This window comes from Geotrypetes seraphini, chromosome 3, assembly GCF_902459505.1.
Source record: "Geotrypetes seraphini chromosome 3, aGeoSer1.1, whole genome shotgun sequence".
In the NCBI taxonomy this organism is placed as follows: domain Eukaryota; kingdom Metazoa; phylum Chordata; class Amphibia; order Gymnophiona; family Dermophiidae; genus Geotrypetes; species Geotrypetes seraphini.
Genome location: NC_047086.1, coordinates 352,332,122 through 352,354,509, shown reverse-complemented (window position 1 = coordinate 352,354,509; position 22,388 = coordinate 352,332,122). Strand labels below are relative to the sequence as shown.

At 44.6% G+C, this 22,388-nt stretch overlaps 1 protein-coding gene across 5 annotated transcripts in view; it reads right to left on the bottom strand.

The window, feature by feature from the left end:
• KCTD3 (potassium channel tetramerization domain containing 3) overlaps positions 1 to 22,388 on the bottom strand; it is a 195,812-nt gene that overhangs the window by 108,567 nt on the left and 64,857 nt on the right. For all 5 annotated transcript variants that reach the window (XM_033937763.1, XM_033937766.1, XM_033937765.1 and 2 more), the window contains 2 exons: positions 7,079 to 7,159; positions 908 to 1,051 (listed from right to left, as the gene is read on the bottom strand). In XM_033937763.1, the coding sequence (XP_033793654.1) occupies positions 908 to 1,051; positions 7,079 to 7,159 (225 nt within the window). The remainder of the gene's footprint in view (positions 1 to 907; positions 1,052 to 7,078; positions 7,160 to 22,388) is intronic.

Sequence of the window (22,388 nt, the reverse complement as noted above, 5' to 3'; positions counted from 1 at the left end):
AGCTGTGCAGGGTGGGGGAGGAGGGGAAGGATCAGAAGGTATACCGTAGGACTCTTCTGCTGCGAAATCTGGTAAGTCCTCACTTGAGTGTATAAACATACCAGAGAGACTTCTCAAAGTATTCTCGTCATGGAGTACCTGTAAGTGTGCATTGAGGAGAGTGCAGACTTTGCATAGAGGCGAGAGTTGACTTCTGCATCGAGGTGTATCGAGGTGAAACAGGAGATAATTCCTCCAGCAAGGATAATGCATGCGTCGAGTGGGTCTTTGTCGAAGCTGATGCTCGATGTCGAGGTTTATGTGACTGTGTTCTCAATCGATACTTCACTGCATTCCTAGGCTAGCCTGAGGCAGGCATGGTAGTCTTTGAAACCTGTGTGGACTATGTCTGTAGCAGCCCTGAAAGCTCTTGTCTGAGCATAGCCCACATCTTTCAGTATGTAATTATCTTTATTATAAAATCTGTAACTCCTGCTTCCCATAGAAATGCACTGGGACAGGTTCAAATCTGATCTGGCCCATTTCTGTACTATGTCTTTGCATCAATTCTTCCCACATGCCAAATTTTCAACCCATTACATTAACATTTCAGATTTCCCCTCAGTCAGCCTGCCTGACAGACAGACAGACAGACAGACAGACATTCTCAACCCAATTTGTATAATTCTTTCCAGCTTCCATTTGGTTAAAAAGATAACAAAAATGGCAGTATGTTAAAGAATTTATATATCCAAATGCAGGTCTCGTACATGTTTAATTTACAACACATTTGGCAGCGCTATAGATATGAAAAGTAGTAGTAGTAGGTGTGAGACAGTATATATGTGAAAAATATTTGGTTTCTATTCTGTAGGTCTTAATAAATAAGAAGTTGTTTTCCAAAAGTATGAATGCAGTACATGCTCACCTAGTTTGACCATACTTTCTCCAGCAGCAGCAACTAGTGTGGGCTGAGCACCACTTACTTGAGCCCCAGTTTCAGTACCATTCTGCCCAGTTCTAACTTCTGTGGTAGGTGCAGATGTACAGCTTATTTTAAGACTTGGAATACCTAAAACAAAGGAGTAGAGAGATAATTTTCCTCAAACTTTTACTTGATTTTGTTTGGATTATTTACAATCAAATTTACTTTTCTCTCTTAAAACTCTCTGTTTCATAACAGCACAAAATATGTACCACTATGATAATGATAACAGTAACCAGAATTATCCACTGTTACAGTAATTTTAAAACTGAGAAAATTATGGACAGAGAAATACACATCTTTCCTGAAACTAAATTAAAGTCATTCTTATGGCTTTTCATCTATTTTGTCTAGGGATGGGGGGGAAGCATAGTAAATAAGGCCCTTAACCCTGGATTCTCTAACCGGCGCCCATGTCAGCAGCCGCCTTAAAAGCAGTTACCGATCACATGTCACTCATGTGACAGCACCAGTTAGAGAATTGTGTCCGATTCATGCAAAGATAGGCGGCTGGGATAGGCGGATGAAATGTAGACCGGAAAACCCTGGTCTACATTTCAGCTGCCTATCTTTGCCGGGGGATCCTAAAACTAGACCACAGTTTGCCATCATCTGATTGTAGCAGGGGAATTTTCCACGATCAGCTGAGCCAGCAGGACTCCCTTAAACCGTGGCTTCGGGGATTCCTGCTGGCTCAGCTGATTGGGGGAAATTCCCCTTCCATGATCAGCTCAGGTGGCTGCAGCAGGCAAGAGACCCTCCCCCCCCCAATAGACAGGAGGGATACCCACTTCCTCCTGCCTGAAGCCCCCCTCAAAACTCCCCCACACCCGAAATCGGCAGGAGGAATGCCCCTCCTGCCTAAACAACCTCCCCACACCCCCAAACCTTTACAGGAAGACCAGCAAGAAGGATGCCTATTCCCTCCTGCCAGCAAAATGGTGGTCCTTCTCCTTCCCAGTGCATCCTGGGAGCAACCAAGGAGGGGCCTAAGGCCAGGATTAGCCGAGGGGTCTTAGGCGCCTGGGCCAATCAGGGCCTTAGGCCCCTCCCAGTACATCCAAAGGTGCACCAGGAAGGTGCCTAAGGCCCTGATTGGCCTAGATGCCTAAACTCCCCTCCCCTAGGAGGGGCCTAGGCACCTGGGCTAATCAGGGCCTTAGGCCCCTCTCCAGTGCATTCCAGGATGCAACACAAAGGGGAAGGCTCACCATTTTGAAGAGACCAGCAGGAAGGAATAGGCATCCCTCTTGCCGGTCTTTCTGTAAAGGTATAGGTTGTGTGGGAGTGTTGTTCAGGCAGGAGGGAGTGGTCATTTCTCCTGCTGATATCAGGTGTAGGGGGTGTTGGGGGGAGGGTGTTGGGGGTGTCTTCAGGCAGGAGAGAGTGGGCATCCCTACTACCAATTGGAGGGGCTTCTGCCCGTTGCAGCTGGTTGAGTTGATCATGACAGGGGAATTAACTCCAATCAGCTGAGCCGGCAGGAATCCCCGAAATCACGGTTTCAGCAAGCTAATTGGGAATTCCCCTGCCATGATCAGCTGATGGCAAGCTACAGACTAGTTTCAGGATCCCCCGGCAAAGACAGGTGGCTGAAATGTAGGCCAGGGTTACCACATTAGGATCTTATGGCATCAGCCAATAATAGGCATGAATCGTGCCTAAGTAGGCACTTCTGGCGTTAGCCATGCCTACTTTTGTGTTCGGCGCCCTAAGCACCTATGTAGGCGCGATTCTGACATCTTATTTAGGCACCGGTAGGCACATCAACCTTGTCATTTTTTGCCATTTTTAATGGCATTTTTAAAATTAATTTAGGCAGTGGTAGGGCACCTGTTTTAGAATTTTCCCATTTCTATAGGTATCATCAGGCCTATATTTTGCGTCAAGGTATGTATTGGGTCCTCCCAGAGCCCATTGATAATATCCCAGACTGGTTTTGGTTAGAATGGTGACTCATGTTTCCTTTGCGACTTGGTCATGTACTTAGTATCAAAATGCCTAGGCTATAGAAAGAACATAGAATATTTGTTGATACATGGAAAACTCTACGATATGTAAATAGTCTAACTCCTATTCCAATAAATAAATCAACAAATCAAACGATTTGGCTTAACTCCAAGATCAAAATTGGCGGTTTTAAAATTATCTGGAAGCATTGGATGCTGGCAGGAATACGTACATTGGAAGATGTAATATCTAATGGTAAGCTGCTTGAGTTTTCACAATTGCAACATAAATTTGGTCTCAACAAATCACAAAGTTTTAGATGGTTACAATTGAAGCAGGCCATTCAGGCGGGGTTCCCTGAATGGAAAACTCTTAATAATCAATATAGTTTGGAATTCTTATGCTTTCAGGTAGATTTCATGGGGCACCAGGCCGCACAGTGGTATAAATTAATATCTGGATTTGTGAATAAAAAACCAAAAACTGGTCTTCGGGACATTTGGAGCATTGAGATTAAGCATCAAATTAATGCGTCTCAATGGCCACGAATTTGGTCTTGGAGAATGAGATGTACAGTGTCTGCAGTTATGAGACAAACTTGGTTCTTTCTTTTGCATAGAGCTTTTTGGACCCCTGTTCGTTTACAAAAACTAGATAGCTCCAAGTCTAATAGATGTTGGCACTGTCATCTTGAGGCTGGGACATTAAATCACCTTTAATTCTATTGTCCATTTATATTAGTATTTTGGAAATCAATTTGACCTCAAATCAATAGGATGTTAGAGAATCCGGTATCCTTGACATATGATACTATTTTATTTGGCATGTCAATGAGAGCGAAGAGTCAGATTTCGTCAAATAATAACAAACTTTTATTTATATTGACTGGAGTTGCCATTCAACAGATTACATTCAATTGGAAAAATCATAGCAGATTAAATTACAGTTTCTGGTGGAATTCTGTGTGTCATATATATAAAATGGAGTGCACAATAGCAACACAAAGAGGATATTTTGGTAAATTTCAGAAGATTTGGGGACCATTAACAGATTTTTGTAATGAGTAACAATGTTTTCCCAAAGTAAGATATTTGACATGGAGGGGTGTGGGTGGGTAATACATATTAAATCCTATAATATATAAGAGTATTTAACTGTTTTTGATGTATTGGGAATGGAACTTTTGTAAGGGGAGGGAGGGGTTGGGAGGGTTTTCTAACTTGATATCAATTGTTTAGATACTAGGAATAGTTCATAATATTCAAAATATTATAGAATATAGGTATTGGCTGAAAAGTTATATTTTTAATGATATATGGAAGTTAATCAAGTGTATATTTATAAGTTTGAATGATTTTTCTTATACACTTGTTGTAATATGTAAAAATGAGTAAAGAAATTAAAAAAAAAAAAAAAAAAAGAATTTTCTCATTAATGTTGGCATTTACAAAATGACCAGAAAAGAGGAAGATCAACCCTACATCAAACCAATCACCAAGTCTTTCATGTATTATGTTTTTGAATAAATATTTAACTTTGATCTAACTCTGGTGTTTTTTTGGAAGGTTATTTGTCTGACCCTATTCCTCTTGATGGCATTTACAAATTGAACATGAGGACAAATTTATAAAATTATTATGGACAGAAATGGGCCACTGCCACTAAAAGCATGGTTTTGATCATCAAGTCCATCAGAGACGCCTCTTCCAGGGGCTCGTAAGGCACTCTAATGAGTGCTCGTGGGACAAAATTAAGGGTTCAATGTTGGAAAAGGCTGGCATAGCGGCGAGAAAGGTGTAAGGCTCCCTTTAAAAATCTGGGTACGTCTGGATGTGAAGCCAATGTTTTTTTTTTAATCTGAATGTTCCCTAAAGCAGGAGAGACCCACAATCAGCACTTTGTGCAAGTGAACTGCAAGGCCTTTTTCGAGACCTTCCTGAAGAAAACCTAAAACCAGTGGAATTGGGACCAGGTCTAGAAACACTTCCAGGCTTTCACATAAGCTGTTACAGTAGACTGTTTCTTCGCTCTTAGCAGATTAGCTATAACCATGTTGGAACAGCTTTTGAGCGCTAATTCTGCACACTCAAGAGCCCATAGCGGTCTGGTTCCTTTAAGGCCACTGGGCCTTGAGAGAAGAGGCCCAGATGACAAGGGAGTTTGAGACCCTTGCCCCACTGAAGATGCATCAGATCTGCGTACCACAGCTGCCTTGTCCAGTCCAGGATAACCAGGATCACCTGACCCAGGTGGGACCTTATTCATCAAATGACTCTTCCTATCATTAGCCAAGGAAGGAACTCATAAAGGAGCTCTGTTTGAGGTCACGGCTGAACCAGAGTGTACAGACCTTTGCTTCCAGGCTAGAATCTTCACCTTCCTGTTGCTGGCTGATTTCATATGATCGAACGTGGGGCATCCCCAATGCTTTACTATGTTGTCAAAGGCCTCTTGAGATATTGACCATTCGCCAGGATCCAGTGTCTGTTAACTCAGAAAGTCCATTTGTACATTGTCCATACCTGACACGTAGGCCGCTGAGAGAGCTAACAGTTTAGTCTACAACCATCGAAACAGCAGCTGAGCTTCCAATCTCAATGGCACACTCCTGATGCCTCCCATTGATTGACATAGGCTACTGCTCTGGTGTTGTGTGAGAAAACTCAGACTGCCTTGTCTTTCAGGACACTCTCCAGTGCTCAAAGGGTTCATAGTCTTAAGCGGGCAAGACAAACGAGCGCCGACAATTCAGCGCAGGACTTCATCGCGCCAAAGAAAAACCTTCTTTTAAAGGGCTCTGACGGAGGGTGTGGGGGGGAACCCCCCACACACACTTTACTTAATAGTGATCGCGCTGGCGTCGGGGGGGGGACTTTTTCTCTATTTTTTAGGGAAAAAGTTAAGTTTTCAGTATAATGTGGGGGGGGTTACACCCCCTCCCAACACCAGCACGATCCCTATTAAGTAGAGTGGGGGGTTCCCCCCCACCCCCCCGTCGGAGCCCTTTAAAAGAAGATTTTTCTTTGGCACGATGAAGTCCTGTGCTGAACTGTCGGCGCTCGTTTGTCGGCGCGCATCTGTCTCACGCGCTTAAGACCCGTCACCACTCGAAGGGCTAAGCGTATTACTCTAAACTTTAAGCAATTTATGGACCAACTCCTCTGGGAGGGCAACCATCGGCCCTGCAACGGGCACCGATCGTAGTGGGAATGCACAGAAGTACACTCTGCAACAGGGACTGTGGTTTCAACCACCAGTTCAAGCTGTGTTGGAGAGGATGCAAATGTGCTCTTGTTCAGAGCACCACCTTTACTGTCACCTATATAGACCCCAGTAGCTGAAGATAATGCCATGCCGTTGGAGCCAACATGACCCACATCTCCAAAACCTGCTGCCTAAAGTTATTTTTCGTGCTTCCGGCAGGAACACAGTTTTGCTTTGTGTCAAACAGTACCCCCAAGTATTCCAGGGACTGTATCAGGCCCAAGTTACTCATCAAAAATCCCTTTCCTCAGGAAGTGGCATACTGGGGAAGGGGTGGGCAGTCCACCCCAGGTGCAGCTCCTAGGGAGTGCTCCTCTGATCCCTTTTTATATGGGGGGGTATTAAAAAAAATCATCCCCGGGTGTCACATATTCTAGGAACACCATTGACTTAGAGACCCCAATAGAGATACAATATACTACCTTTCCTGTTCCTAGGGCTATTAGTTGCAAAAAAGGCAAAGTCATGTTCAAAACTATGACCGTGTATATTTTTATTTATTTATTAACTATGGAGATATACAGAGAACATTTTCAAGTCATTTCCATATTACTTTCATGATTTCCATATTTTTTTGGTTCCTCTCAAAGTTTTATTAATAGAAGGGGTTTTCTTTGGTCTTAAGTATGCATTCAAACTTTTTAATGTAGGTTAATTTTTAAGTTAATGCACATAAATTAATTTTGCACACACTATTTTTCTTTAAGGCATGCTAATTAACCAAATGCACATTAACAAATACATACCATAAACTGCATTTTCAGCTGACAGTTCACCATAAAATGACAGGAACCCCACAGAGAGCATGTTAGGGATAAGGGATTTTCCTATGGGCAGACTTACATAAATAAGTTTGAGGCTGGAACTAGGAAAAGTATTTAATAAAAGAAAATTGAGTACCTGGAGAAGGCAGGTAGCCATGAAAGAGAACACTGCCACATGATGAGCGCTCTAGTTCTTCACATAATAATAGTCTTCTCACTTTAGGAACATAAATAAGTACAACTTTAACATACAGAATGCTCAACAGAATATCCCCAATTATAGAGAATATTTCTTTAAGACACAAAAAAAATTTGTTCTATTAGGGAAAACACAAACAGACCAAGATAAGACAATTTATATATACACATTATAAAGTTATATACTCTTCAATAAAAGAAATGAGCCATGTTTTCCCTATTCATGAACAGTACAACCCTGATAGACAAACATTTTTGACAGTAAAAGGACAAAACTTTTATGGCTAACATTCCTACTCAGTGGCTTTATGAACAGGGACTGCCAAGATATTTTTCCTGCCTAATTAATGGACTTTTAGGGGGTTTTGTTCCCTCTGATTTGGAGTGAATGGTTTGCTTTTTCAGTTTTAGATCTTTTTGTTTTGTCTAATAGTTGATTTCATTTGGTTTTGCTTTGTGGCCTAGTAGTTAGAGCAGCTGCCTCAGCCCCCTTAAGCTGTGAGTTTGATTCCCATTGCAGCTCCTTGTGTCTCTGGGCAAGTCACTTAATACTCATTGCCCCTTGTAAACCACTTTGATAGTATAAACCACATCGAAAAAGCAGTATATCAAGTACCATCCCCCTTTACCTTCTTTTCTTCCCTGCAATCTCAGTCTAAAGTTAAAGCAGCACAATATAGTGTCTTGTGCTCCCCTCAGCTCTGAGCCCTGAGACAGCATTTATGCCTCCTATGCCTGGACTAAGGGCAGGTAGCAATTTTTAGACTCCAAGACACCTTTTATCCCTTATAGTAAACAATGTAAAACATTAAGAATATAAAATCAAATAGTCTAATGGTGTTTTTCATTTTCTTCTTTTCTTTGTTGCCCAATAGGGTTACCAGATTTTATGCCTGTACAATCTGGACACATGGTCCCGTCCCTGTCCCAGCTGATTCCAAGAATTTATACCTCCCTCCTGCCTTCCCCGCTTACCTTTAGTATCCCTGGTGGTCCAGCGATGAACCATGGCAGAAGCGATCTTCCTTCGCTCCTGCCCACGCATAGCCACTAGCTGATTGGCTGCTGCTAGTTCTCACGGGACTGTGAGTACTTGAGGCAGCCAACCAGCTAGTGGCTCTGCATAGGCAGGAGCAAAGGAAGTTTTCTCCTGCTCATGCAGAGCTGCTAGCTGATTGGCTGCTGTGAACTTGCAGCAGTCAATTAGCTAGCAGCTCTGCACGGGCAAGAGAGAAGGAAGGTCACTCCTGCCGCAGTTCACCGCTGGACCACCAGGGATACTAAAGTTACACGGGGGAGGCGATAAGGAGGTATAAATTCTTAGAATTGGCTGGGACAGGAGGCGGGAGCAATACCTCCTATCCCAGCCACCGCTAGACCAGGTCTCATGGCAGGCCCAGTGGAGGCCTGCAAGGCATCAGGAGGGATGGGGACAGGGGACAGAACCTGGTAGAGAGGGAAGGGGGCTGGGTAGAGAGACTGGCAGGGCAGGGGAGGGAGGAAGTGAGGGGGATGTATGCAGAGCAGCAGAGAAGGAGAACAGGGTGCAGAGCCTGGCAGGGCAGGGCAAGGCAAGGCATTGCACTTGAATATTAACACCCAGGCTTATATTCAACTCAACCTTTTTTCCTCCTTTTTTTGGGGGAAAAAAAGGTTACCTTGGTTTATATTCGGGTTGATTTATATTTGAGCATATACGATATTTTGCTTACACCACAGCGCCAACATGGGGTTGAAGAGGGCAAAGGGGATGGAGCTGGGTGGAAAGTCTACAAAATAAACCTGCCAGGATGTTTGAAAAAAATGCTCGTTTGAGCGGGAAAATCAAAACGAAAAAGTTTTCCCTGAATTGGGCAGCACTACTGCAGAGCAAGAATAATGAGAGACAACTATTTGAGAGAGGGTAAAGCAGAGTTCACTCTAGCAGTGAAGAAAAATTCAATTAGGCATTAAAAAAAAAAAAAAAAAAAGATATGTAGTTTTGAGAAAATCAGATGCAGGGCCAGCTCAAGAAGATGTACTATCCCAAAACAACTTTTGAACCCCTACTTTCAGGGCAAGTTGTGGTTTGAACCCCACAGATGTCAGGGCTCACACATCAAGAATGGCCCAGTGCAGAAGGTAGTGTAGTTTAAATACCATTGCTTACCAAGTGTTTGAACTTGTACTTTGTTATAGATTTAGATCCTAGAACAGGGGTAGGGAACTCCGGTCCTCGAGAGCCATATTCCAGTCGAGTTTTCAGGATTTCCCCAATGAATATGCATGAGATCTATTTACATGCACTGCTTTCAATGCATATTCATTGGGGAAATCCAGAAAACCCGACTGGAATACGGCTCTTGAGGACCGGAGTTTCCTACCCCTGTCCTAGAAGCTCCTCCATCTATACTAATAAAATGCTAAGCACGCATGCGCACTCTTACCAGCATGTTCCCTGAGATCTGATCTGTCGGGCTGTGGCTGGTAGGAGTGCGCATGCGTGCCATACAAGCCTCCCTGCTCTCCACCTCGCACTGCTGCAGTGGGTCCTATCACGAGACGCACCTGCTTCGGAGAAGGATTCCGACGAAGGCGGCGATCGTGGGCCCCACACTCGCGGCTCGGCTTCAGGCACGCGCACGTGTGGTGGCTGTCGGCGGCTGCTTGCTCTATAGGGGAAGGGCTACTATTGTGCTGACTTTGCTGCTGCCCTTTACAGGGTTTCTTAGTTGAGGTCCCCCGGCAGCATCAGGCAATGACTCCTTAATTGCTCTCATTCGACAATACGAATGCAACTTTGATGTGAAGGTCAGTGGGTGGCAAACGTGCTGATTGTGAACTGCTGAATTATGGATGCTGTTACTGCTGGACAGAGGAGAGCAGGGAAGGGGTGTTGCTGGACAGGGGAATTCAAGGAGGATGGAAGGAGCAGGAGAGAGACAGGGCATGGGGAGGGGGCAGAAAAAGGAAGGGAGGCCTACTGCTGGACAGGGGGGAGCAGGAAAGAGGTGCTGCTGGACAGTGGAAGAGGTGCTGATGGACAGGGGGGTGAAGAAAAAGGAAGGGAGGCCTACTGCGGGACAGGGGAAGCAGAAGAAAGGTGCTGTTGGACAGGGGGGGAGGTAAAACAAAGAGAGAAGGGCTGCTGCTGGATAAGGGGAGCAGTGAAGGGGTGGTGGTGGACACAGGGGAGGTAAAAGGAAGGGAGAATGGACAGGGGAAGCAGCCAAGGGGTGGTGGTGGACAGCCGAGGAAAAAGAAAGACATAAAAAAAAGAAATAGAGAAAGCCGCTAAGGAGAGAGAGAGAGAAAGAAATAAAGACAGACACACACACACATATAATCTAGCACCCGTTAATGTAACGGGTTATAAGACTAGTCATCATATAAGCATTTTCTCAGATTCCATTGCAGCTGCAATATTGTGCATCCCTATCTGTCTGGGCACATGCAAACTCTGCACCATCCCTTCTAAGCTCACTTTACTGTTGCAATGAGCTCAGCAGGTCCACTAGCTCCAGCTGTAGCTAATAAGAAGGGAGCAAGCCGCATAGCACATTACTCAGTTCCTGAGGTGGAAATGCACAACTTGTTCGGATTGGCCAACTCTGATTCTATTTTAGCCACCCACAAAGCTACTATTACAATTTAATTTAAACTTAATGACATTATAACATACTTTATAGGAAAATGTAATTATTCATTTATGTACAAAATTACTAGACCAACCAATAAAAATTCCACCAACAACAAGAGCAGAGCAGAAATAGGACAGCTCACTTTACAACTTAACATACCAAAACGATTCTATTCAAATTCTGGTGTCACACCAAAGGCAGCCACAACAAAAAGTGGGAACAATACAGTATAAGAATGACACAGGTAAAAACAATATAAAAATTTGAATTGACAAAAACAAAAACATTAATAAAAATTTTCTAGGATAAAAAACAGATCACAATGAAGAGTGATGAACAATAGGACTCAACACAGTCCATGTTTCAGCAAATACAGCTTTTCTCAGAAATCCATATTTGCACTACATAGCTCTATATAACAAATGGATTTGTGAAGGTAGCAGCTTTTTGAAACACCAAGATGTGAAAGCACAGAAATGCAGCGAAAGTCCAAACATCACACAGCTTAAAAAAAAATGACAGCAAAAAAAGGGGGTTAAAAGTAACCACTGGAAAAAACATACACAACAAAAAGTGGGAACAATATGGTATGATACAGGTAAAAATAAAAAATTAAAATATATATTTTAATTGACAAACCAAAAACAATAATAAAAATTCTCCAGAATAAAAAACAGGTCACAATGTACAATGGTAAACAATAGGACTCAACGTGATCTGTGTTTCAGCGAATATAGCCTTCCTCAGGAGTCCATATTTCCACTATGTAGCTCTATATAACAAATAGATTAGTGACAGTAGCAGCTTTTTGAAACACCAAGGTGTGAAAGCACAGAAATGCAGCAAATGCTTATTCTCAGAAGCTTATCAAACCAGCACCAACAGCAAGAACTTAACTGTACCAACCCTATTTTGAAAAGTTGGCCCTGCAAATATTCTAGAACACCAATACACCTCAGTTAGAAAAAGAGGAAACACTGAACTGCTACAGACTCCTACATAGGATCCATGTATTAATAAAACAGGTTACATATGGAGAACACTGATCAAAACCTAGTGCTCCATTTACTAAGGTGCGCTAACAGAAAAACGCACTCCCCATTCATACCCCCCCCCAATCAAGGAAGTAAAAAGAACAAAACTACACGACGGCCTCCTAGCCACTCAAGCCGCAAGGCTGGACAACCAGATCTCCAACCTTCTGATGACCACCCCAGACTATAGGACGTTCAGAAAAGAAATAAAAACCACACTTTTCAAGAAATTCCTGAAGCAGCAATAACACCACGACCTCTTAGTAACTCTAAAACTGACATTTGATCTACCCATTACTACACTAATAACAACAAAAGAATCTCCACTATGACCACCTATTAACTCTCTTACAAACCACCTAACCCTCAACAACCCGCAAAATGTCTATAAGACCTACAATCTACCTCTCTAGCTAATCATTGTAACTCTGTTCTTTTTAAATTAACCTTTTGTAATCCGCCTTGAACCGCAAGGGAATGGCGGAATAGAAATTATTATTCTTTATTCTTATATACCGCCATACCCAGTGAGTTCTAGGCGGTTTACATCAATTAGCAAATGATCTGCATTGAATAGCAGATTTACAACAAAATTAGAAGTAGGTTTACAAAATTAGAAGCAGATTTACAGCATAATTAGAAGTATTTTTAACAGCAAATTGCAGGCTGAATTACGATAAATTACAGTGATTTGCCGCAGTCAGCCGTGAAATTACAGCGATTCTTAACTGTCTGCAAAGAGTGCAGGTTTACAACAATATTACAGAAATTGCAGGTTTGATCGAGCTAGGTAGGGGAGGTAGAGAGTGGGGGAGGGAGGGACTGGTGAAGGAGGAAGGGGGCAGGGGTGGGGTAAGTGTCATGTGAGGTGAATGGATTATTAAGGGTCGTGTTTGCTGAAAAGGTACGTTTTTAGTAGTTTTCTGAATGATAGGTAAGTGGGGGCCTCGAGTATCATCTGTGCTAGCCATGGGTTCGACTTGGCTGCTTGGAAGGCAAAAGTTCTATCAAGGAATCTTTTGAGAGGACAGTGTTTAGGCGAAGGGAAGGCGAACAATTGAGTTCTCCGTGATGTCCTGTTGCTGCAGTAAAGGTTAAAGTGTGTGTTTATGTAACTTGGGGAGGAGCCGTTAACCGATTTGTAGCAGAAGCATGCAAATTTGAAAAGAATTCTAGATTCAAATGGTAGCCAGTGTAGTTGGTGATAGAAAGGGGTGACATGTTCCCATTTCTTTAGGCCAAAGATGAGGCGCACCGCGGTATTTTGGACTATTTTTAGTCTCCTGGTAGTTTTCTTAGTGGCGTTAAGGTAGATGATATTGCAGTAGTCGAGGATGCTGAGGATGGAGGATTGTACAAGTAGGCGGAATGCATTGTCATAGAAGTGTTTTTTTATGGTGCGAAGTTTCCAAAGTACCGAGAAGCTTTTCCTAATTATGAGGTCGGTATGGTTATCTAGAGATAAGTTTTTGTCCAGCGTGACTCCCAGAATTTTTATGGTCGAATCAAGGGGGAAGGTCTTTCCTTTTAGTTGAATTGTGGTTTCCTTAATTTTATCTTTGGGGGAGGCTAGGAAAAATTTTGTTTTGTCTGGGTTTAATTTCAGTCTGAATGAAAGCATCCAGAGTTCTATCTGGTTGAGAGTGTTTGAGATGTGGTCGAGTAGTTCTTGTGAAAAGTTGGTTAATGGGATGGTTATTGTGATATCGTCTGCGTAAATGAAGAATTTGAGATTTAGGTTGTGTAAGAGTTTACCTAGTGAGGCTAGGTATATGTTGAATAGGATGGGGGATAGGGGGGAGCCCTGTGGGACCCCGCAGGTGTTGTCCCAGCAGTATGAGAAAGAGTTATTCTTGAGTACCTTGTATGATCTATTTTGTAGGAACCCCTGAAACCAATTGAGGACCTGGTCTGAGATGCCTATGTGCGCTAGGCATTCCAGGAGAATGGTGTGGTCGACCAGGTCAAAAGCACTGCTCAGGTCGAGTTGTATGATCAGGGCACTTGAGCCCTGACTGAAGAGTGTGAGGAGGTGGTCGAGAAGGGAGGCTATGATGGTTTCAGTGCTGTGGTCCGCCCGAAATCCTGATTGGTTGTCACTTAGAATGTTGAATTTTTCAAGGTATGCGGAAAGTTCCGCTTTTACCAATCCTTCCGCTATTTTGGTAAATAGGGGGATGCTGGCGATCGGCCTATAATTAGATGGGGAGTTTGGTGGTTCTTTCTCATTTTTTAAAATTGGGGTGATCATTATTTGACCCTGCTCCGACGGGAAGTTACCTTTGGATAATAGGTAATTAACCCATGTCATCATTTTTGCTTTAAAATGGGGGGGGGCCGTTCTCATGATTTTTGGTGGGCATGTGTCCAGATGGCAGTAGGAGTGAGTATACTTGTTGTAGTAAGTATTGAAGGTTTGCCAATCGGTTACTGCGAATTGTTTCCAACTAAGGTCGACTTTGGCTCCCGGGTCTGGGTTTGGTGGATTCATGTCTGTGAGGATGGGGAAGAGCTCGAGGGGGTTGGGGCTGGCTGGTAGAGTTGTTCTTATTTTTTGGATCTTGGTATTGAAGAAGTCAGCAAGGGTGTTGGCGGTTAAGGTGGCTTCTTCGTGTAGGTTTGTGTAGGTTTCTATGTTGTAAAGATCGTTGACCAATCTGAAGAGGTTATTGCTATTGGTTTTAGGATTACCGATTTTGTGGGAGTAGAATTTTTTTCTTTTTTCACTAGTGAGGGTTTTGTACTGTTTTAATTTTTGTCTCCATGCCAGTCTGTGTTCTAGCGTTCCGGATTTTTGCCATGACCTTTCGGCTTTTCTGAGGTCCTTCTTGCATTGCAGCAGTTCAGAATCGAACCAGCCCTTTTGGTTGGGGGTTCTTATTCTGCGGGTTTTTTTGGGGGCAATCTCGTTTAGTATATTGGTACTATCTTGTATCCAGGAGGTCATGATTTGTTCCGTATCTTCTATTGGATTGGTGTTGATTTCGAAGTGGGACCAGAATTCCATTGGGTCAATCTTTCCTCTGGTATTGTGGGTTTTGACGGTTCTTGTTTTTTCGCTTTTAGGAGGTTTAAGTTGGCATCCAATGGTGAAGCTACATAGGCGGTGATCGGACCAAAGGGAGTCTGACCAGTTGCCTTGTTTCCAATAAAAAGTGGGATTGGTCTGTTCCTTGGAGGATAGAGTTACCAGGTCTAACTGATGTCCTCTTTGGTGGGTTTTGATCGGGGGGTGTTTGTCAAAGCCTAGTTGTGAGAGCAGTGACCAGAAGTCCGCGGTTTCAGGTTGGTCAGTTTGCTCGAGGTGTATGTTGATGTCCCCACACAGTAGGTTGTATGGGCTTGTTAGAGAATTGGTAAGAAGTGATTCAGCGAAGTCGTCTTTGGTCGTGGTCCATTTTTTGGGGGGTATGTAAAATAGAGTGATGGTTAGTGAGGAGGGCAGAGATGTTGATGCTAGGGCGATGGTTAGAATTTCGGAATTAGGTGAAGAGGTTGTTAAGAACGGAAGCATTGAGATGGTCTCGGAAGATTATTGCTAGTCCTCCTCCTCTTCCCCATGTTCTGGCTAGGGAGAGTATCTTGAATCTTGGTGGTAGACAATCTTTAATAATGATGTCTTTGTCTGAAAGCAACCAGGTTTCTGTGAGAAGGACAAAGTCGGGGTTGTTTTCAGTTAGCCAGTCTTTGATTAGTGTGGATTTATTCCTCATAGATCTGATATTCAGGTAAAAGCCCTGCAGGGACTGGTGGTTGGTGTGATTGGGTGGGGAGTAGTGGGAGTACGCCAGTTTTTTTAGGGTTCTTAGTTTTTTTGGGTGGGGCTTGGTCGGTTTGTAGTGGTGAGGGGGGTTGTTGGGCAAGTGGGCGTGCGGGTGGTCTTGTGTGGTGTGGAGAGTGTATGTAGTGGTTCTGGGTTTTACCGATCGGTGCAGCGTGATGTGGATGGGAATGGGGGATGCATTGGAGTTGTCTGCGTTGCAGAGCCTGGAAGAGAGCAGGAGGAGTATAAGTAGAGCTACGCATTGTTGTGTATTTGGCTTGGCCATTGTGAGGGGCTCGTCCCAGCTGTGGTTGGAGACGTTGGGGAGTTTCCTGCGATTGAGGTCAGGATTAGTGCAAGGGGGGAAAAACGGAAGTTGGGGTTTCTAGAATTAGTGGGTCAAAGGGCGGTTTAGTAGATTCCTGTAAGATGTCCTGAAGGTTAAGCAATGTAACAAGGATAAACAAAGTGGTTTCAATACAGTGGTGCTATGATCTGTATAGGTCCGGCAGGGTTATACCCTAGAGTTTTATGTAACAGTAAAACTTATCCGGATTGGGGGTATCAGGGTTATATCCACGAGACCCGGAGTCGGTGCTGTTGGATCTGTCTCGTGGGAAGGAGTTCCTTTTAGGGTTGAGACGGTTGTGTCTTTGTCAGAGTGCTGGGGCTGTGACTGTAGTGGCGATCTGTGGTTGTCTCTGTGGTCTGGGCAGGCTCTGTGGTCAGTGGGCTGGTATCGGAGGCTGCCTGTGCGGGTGTCTCCCGCAGGTGCTTCGCGGTTGGGTTCCTGCTGGTTCGGGAGGGGTGTCCGGCTGAGCAGGGTCGATTCTTGGCGGTATGTGGTCCACCGAGCTGCGTCGGGAGAGGGGCGGAGCAGTGCTTTCACGCTCCTCACGACTCGGGCCGGGGGTCTCCTCTGTGGCTTTGGCGGTACCTGCTGGTTCCCGTCGTTCTCTCCGGCGCGATGCCCAACAGGTTTGCTTGAATTTTTCAGATCACCGCAGCCACCCGTAAGAGCGAGAGAGAGCAACGAGAAAAGAAGAGAGAGGAGATGGCAGCCCAGTTGTTAGTAGGCTGGGTGTTGCTGGGATCCGGGTGAGGGGATCGGGCTCGCCGGTACAGGAGTCGTTCGCAGTCGCTTTGCAAAAGCGCGTGCTAAGGCGCACGCGCCTTAGACGTGCGCCTTCGACGGCACGCCGAACGGCTGCACGCCGTTGGCGCGGCGGCTTTGAGGCGTCGGGTTCGGGAGGGGGGCGGAGCGGGGCTCACACGCTCCTCTCCTGCTGGTGCCCGGCTGAAGAAGGCCGCTCTCCGGGGGCGCGGCGGCTTTGTAATGTAATGTAATGTAATTAATGATTAACATGTGCTAAATGCTAAGCACATTTTATTCCTATGGCTCATGCTAATCATTAGCATGTGCTAAATCTGTTAGTAAATAATATTACTGCAAATTAGAAAGAAATATATGGACATCAAATCAATCCAAAAATCCCAAAAAAACAGACACTGAGGGCTCCTTTAACAAAGCTGTGTTAAGGTCTTAACACGTGGAACAGCGCACGCTAAAATGCCGCACGCGATAGCTGCTACCGCCTCCTTTTAAGCAGGCGGTAATTTTTCAGCTAGCGCGTGCTAAAAACACTAGCGCACCTTAGTAAAAGGAGCCCTGAGTGAACAATGGAACACTGAAAAAGAAACAAAAGTGCATTTTCTCATGTACTCAACAAAACATATAGAAATATGTGTCAAAGCTGACATATTTCATTCTCTAAAAACTAAACATAATTTGTTTCCAAACCTTGTCCAATTTTAATTTTTCCAATTTTTCCCTCTTTTTTCTAGGATCCCATTTCCTTTTTCTGTTTCTTCACATGCTCCTCTACAATTAGACTCCTTTTTACTAGTTATCAGCTTTCCATGTCCTATTCTTACTTCCCTAATCCTCTCATCTTCCACCTGTTTCATTCATTTCCCAGCTTCCTATTCACCCAGACTTTCACAAATTTCCTGGACTGCATTTCCACCCTTTATACTCATCCTACCCCCTCCCTCTCATCTCCTCATCAGCTCAAGCCCAAGCTTCTTCCTGGTTACTTATCTCCTCTCTATGTCTAGTCCCCTTCTCTAGTCTTATCCCTATCCATGATTACATTCCCCCTTTGATCTTATTTATTTCCACCTTCTCTCACCATCTTCAAATACCTGTACTCTTGCTTTCCTTCTCACCCTCTTCATAACCATCTGCCCTTTAACTGCCTCCCAACCCCTCCAGGTCCTTCAAAATATCTCCCTTCCCAATTTTTCTACATTCAATCTCACATGTACAGTACCTCACCAAATCACCTAATCATTGATAACCTCCTAATTTTTGCTCGGATCCTTAGTCATCACTATTTCCAGCCCCTACTTTTCTTTCCCTATCCACCCCCAATTGCAACTAAGCCCTGAGTCTCCTTTTATACTTCCAATACCCAGCCAATTTCACAGTGTTTTCTCCATCCAATCTCAGCAACTTTACTTAGGACTAAGTCTCTGCTCTCTCATATTCCCATATCTCAACTACTTGCCCTCCTGCCTTTTTCTCCACTTTTTCAGCCTCTGCCTATTTCATTCTTCTGTATTCACTGTCCTTGCATTTCCTCCTCCTCATCAACATTTGTCTCTCTGTCCCTCTCTATCTCCTCCTGCATATATCCTTTCTATTCCCCCTCCTGCTAGCATCATCTGTCCTCCTATTCCTTCTCACTTCCCATGCCTCAGGCCTCTTCTTCCAGCCCCATCAATCCACTTTCAGCTCCATCCTTGGGGACTGTGGCAAGGGCTAGTTTCTTCAATCCTGGTGCTGTGCTGTTCTTCTAGCTCCACTGCCAACAACACTATAGCAGGACTGAAATGGGAGAACAGGCAAAACCTGTATTATATTTCAAAACCTTCCACATCCAAATGACAGCGGAGTCAAAAAAACAGCACAGTGGCAGGAGCTGCTGTTTAAGGGCAAACCAGCAGTGTTTTTGCTGGTTCACTCCTTAAGCTGTCCTCTGCTATCTGATCATGAAGGTTTATGTTCCAAGGGGACCATGATTTATATAAACCTCACAAGATTAAACATTTGCATTCTAAAACTATTGTGGACGATCAAGCTTACTGTACAAGCTCTGTTTCTAGTGGTCTTTCTCCTAAGACCCCTCTCCCCCAGCCCCTCTTCTAAGCTTGGATCTTTTGTCTTATTGCAGTATTTCCTGGTTACTTTTACAACCTTTGCTCTGATGGGTCTGCAAAGGTATGACCTCTCTCTGTTACCTGTTGTAAGCTCTATCCCTCTGGTTTCTCCTCTTCCCTCCCCCTATACTTCTGGATGCTCCCTGATATTCTTTTTGTCTCCACTCCAGTCACACGTATGCCGCCATCTTGAGCACCAGGCTGTGTCCTCAGCAAAGCACCAGTATTTCACCTTAAGTTATCCAACCACATGCAAGAATAATTCAGCATTTCAACTTCGAAACTTGGAGCACCTTTCTGTCTAACCTTTTCCTCATCTCTGCCCATCCTCCATTCTTCAAATACATACATACACAGTAGAATCTCAGCTAACCAGCATTATCAACCAACCAGAAAAAAAAAAAATTGTCTCGCACGTTTCACCAAAGTGGTGCTTCTGACCGAATAACCTCCCCTCCCTCCCTCCAGCACCAGAGGTATCAGAAGCATCCACAAATCTCCCTCCTTCCCTCCAGCTCCCAAAGCATCGTGGCAGCTATCAATCTCCCTCCCTCCAGCTCTCGAAGCATCGCGGCAGCCACCAATCTTCCTCCCTCCCTCTGTTTGTGTAGCATTATGCAGTGAAATTGAATCAGTGGATATTTTGCTTCCTTAGCAAAGAAATGAATGAATCCTGATGTTGTCCCCACCATGCTAGGTGCTCCATCGCTAGTAACTGAAACTACTTTTTCTGGACTTATGTCTAGTGATGAAAAAGCCTCCATCACAGCATTGTGGATATCTATCCCTTGTGTTCTTCCAGGCAAAGACAGCAGTTTTACCAGCTCTTCTCTCATGATGTCACCAGTAGCATAATGCAAAATGAGCGCTAGTCTTGCATGGTTAGTAATATCTGTACTTTCATCCAAGCACATGGAGTAGAAGGGTGCTTTTTGTAAGTCGCAAGTAAGCTGTTGACTAACATCAGCAGCCATTCGCAGAACCCTATCTTTTGCAGTATTTCTGCTTAGCGGCATCTCAGAGATGCGCTGCACAATTTTATCCTTGTTTTGGAAATCATGGAAGAGTGAATTACTCCCAGCCAAAATTGCCTTTTTGATAAAATCTCCATCAGAGAGGGGCTTACCATGTTTTGCCATGCACAGTGAAATTTGAAAGCTGGCAACTGTAAGATGATTAGTTTTTGAAAGATAGTTGCTAAAACTAAGAGACTGGGAGTGATATTTCTTTAATTTTCCTACAAGGAACTCTTTTCTTTGAGCTAAACCAAGTTCAACAACACTGTTATGGTTGGTCTCAAAGTGACGTTTGACACTTGATGTGCGAGACACAACACTTTCATTACACATAATACACAATGCTTTCCCACTGCGTTCAATCACTCCATATGTACTCTGTCCAGGCCTCTTGGAATGGTCTTCCACTATCTGTTTTTGCTTTTTTTGCTGTACTCATTTTCTTTGTTCAAGACTTCAAGTCTACAAAAAGATAAAATTTGTATAATAAAAAAAATCTAATGAAGTGCTGTATACAAATCCGTCCCCATAAAAAAATATGTGATTGGGGAATTTTACTAATTGTAGACATCCGTTTTGGTCAAAAAATATACTGTCCGGGTGAAAACCGGACTTGTGCAACCTGAGTGTATGGGAAAAGGACTTTTATTTTTCATTATTGGAGCCTTTGTTATTTTATTATGATGTTTACAAAAGCACTGTGAAGGGCCACATATACACTTTACTGTTTTTTGCTATATTGAGTTTTCCATAAGGTACAGCGCAGAGGATTAGTGTGTTGGTTGTTCACAGAGAGCCCAGCCCTCCTCTCAGCTTACTGAACTTCTCTATGCAATCATCATAAGCAGCTTTTTTATTCCCTCGAATTTAGCATGTCCCCCATGGAAGATACAGAGGTTTTTACAGAGGAGCACATTATTAGACACATTAACTTCCCCCCATATCCTCACCTCTCTAGCATGGGAGCACTAGGAACTGTTCCTGATTACAGATGTCACATGTGGAGTCACACTACAGCCTCACTGAGTTCCTGTGACAGACTCAGTGTGAAGCTTCTCTTCCTCCCCCCACTTCCCCCTCACACACTGCCTGGCTCATAGGATACTAAGGGGAAGACAGGCAGGCTAAACATCCACTCACAGGACTGCAGCCAGCACAGGAGGATGGGCCGCGGCCCACCGGGACAATGCCCGGTCCTCCCAATGGCCAGTCCGGCCCTGTTGCCAGGTGAGCTGCAAAGCAGACACCGGCACACTCGCCTCCCGCCGCGCCACATATCTTAATTGCGGACTAGAGAGTTGCGCGGGGACAGAAATCCCACCTGTCCCTGCCAAAGTCTCACCCGTCCCCGTGAGGAATCCCACCCGTCCCCGTGAGGAATCCCTCCGTCCCCACCCGTCCCCGCGAGGAATGTCCTCCATCCCCGCCCGTCCCTATAAACTTCAGAAATAGTTATTTCATTTAATTATGCTACTGAATTAAAGGCTCTGGTAGAAACCCATTTACAAATAAGCAAAAAGACTTTATTAATTTGGAAATATTAATTGGGAAGAATACACACTTTGTAAACGGGTTTCTACCAGAGCCTCTTTTGTTTATAAATTTTTATCAACACAACTAATATACTACTTTATCCTGAAGCAAGAAAAAAAGAAATAGAATTCTTTTCCTACCTTTGTTGCCTGGTTTCTGCTTTCCTCATGTTCTCATTCAGTTCCTTCCATCCACTGTCTCTCTTCCTTCTGCGTCTTCCATTTGCTCTGTTACTGTGCCTCTCCCTTTCTCCCCCCCTTCCAAATTGGTCTGGCACCCATCTTCTTCCCTCCGCTCCCCCCCATAGTCTGGCATCTCTGTCTTCTTCCCTGCCAGCGTCTTCTCCCCACTCTCTCTTCCCCATTTCCTTTCAGCGTCCTTCTCCCCCCCTATCTTCCCCATGTCCTGTCAGCGTCCTTCTCCCCCCTCTGTCTTCCCCATGGCCTTTCAGCATCCTTCTCCACCCCACCCCCCACCCCCGTCTTCCCCATGGCCTTTCAGCGTCCTTCTCCACCCCACCCCCCATCTTCCCCATGTCCTTTCAGCGTCCTTCTCCACCCCTTTGTCTTCCCCATGTGCTTTCAGCGTCCTTCTCCCCCCCCCGTCTTCCCCATGTCCTGTCAGCGTCCTTCTCAACCTTCTGTCTTCCACAAATGCTTTCAGTGTCCTTCCCCCCCCACCCCGTCTTCCCCATGGCCTTTCAGCGTCCTTCTTCACCCCTTTGTCTTCCCCAGTGCTTTCAGCGTCCTTCTCCCCCCTCCTTCTCTCCTGCTCCGGGTGCAGCACAGCCGGCCAGGTCCCCTTACTTTTGTGGCGCTTCCGCGACCGACAGACCGACAACAGCCCCGGTCTGACAGACCTCCCTGCACTTAATCGCGAATCTAAATTTCCTTCTTACAGCTGCTGTAAGAAGGTAATTTAGATTCGCGGTTAAGGGCAGGGAGGTTTGTCGGACCAGGGCTGTTGTCGGTCGGTCGGGTTAGCTCCACAAAAGTAAGGGGACCTGGCCGGCTGTGCTGCACACGGGGCGCGGCGGACCGCCCCCCTCCCTTGGTAGCCA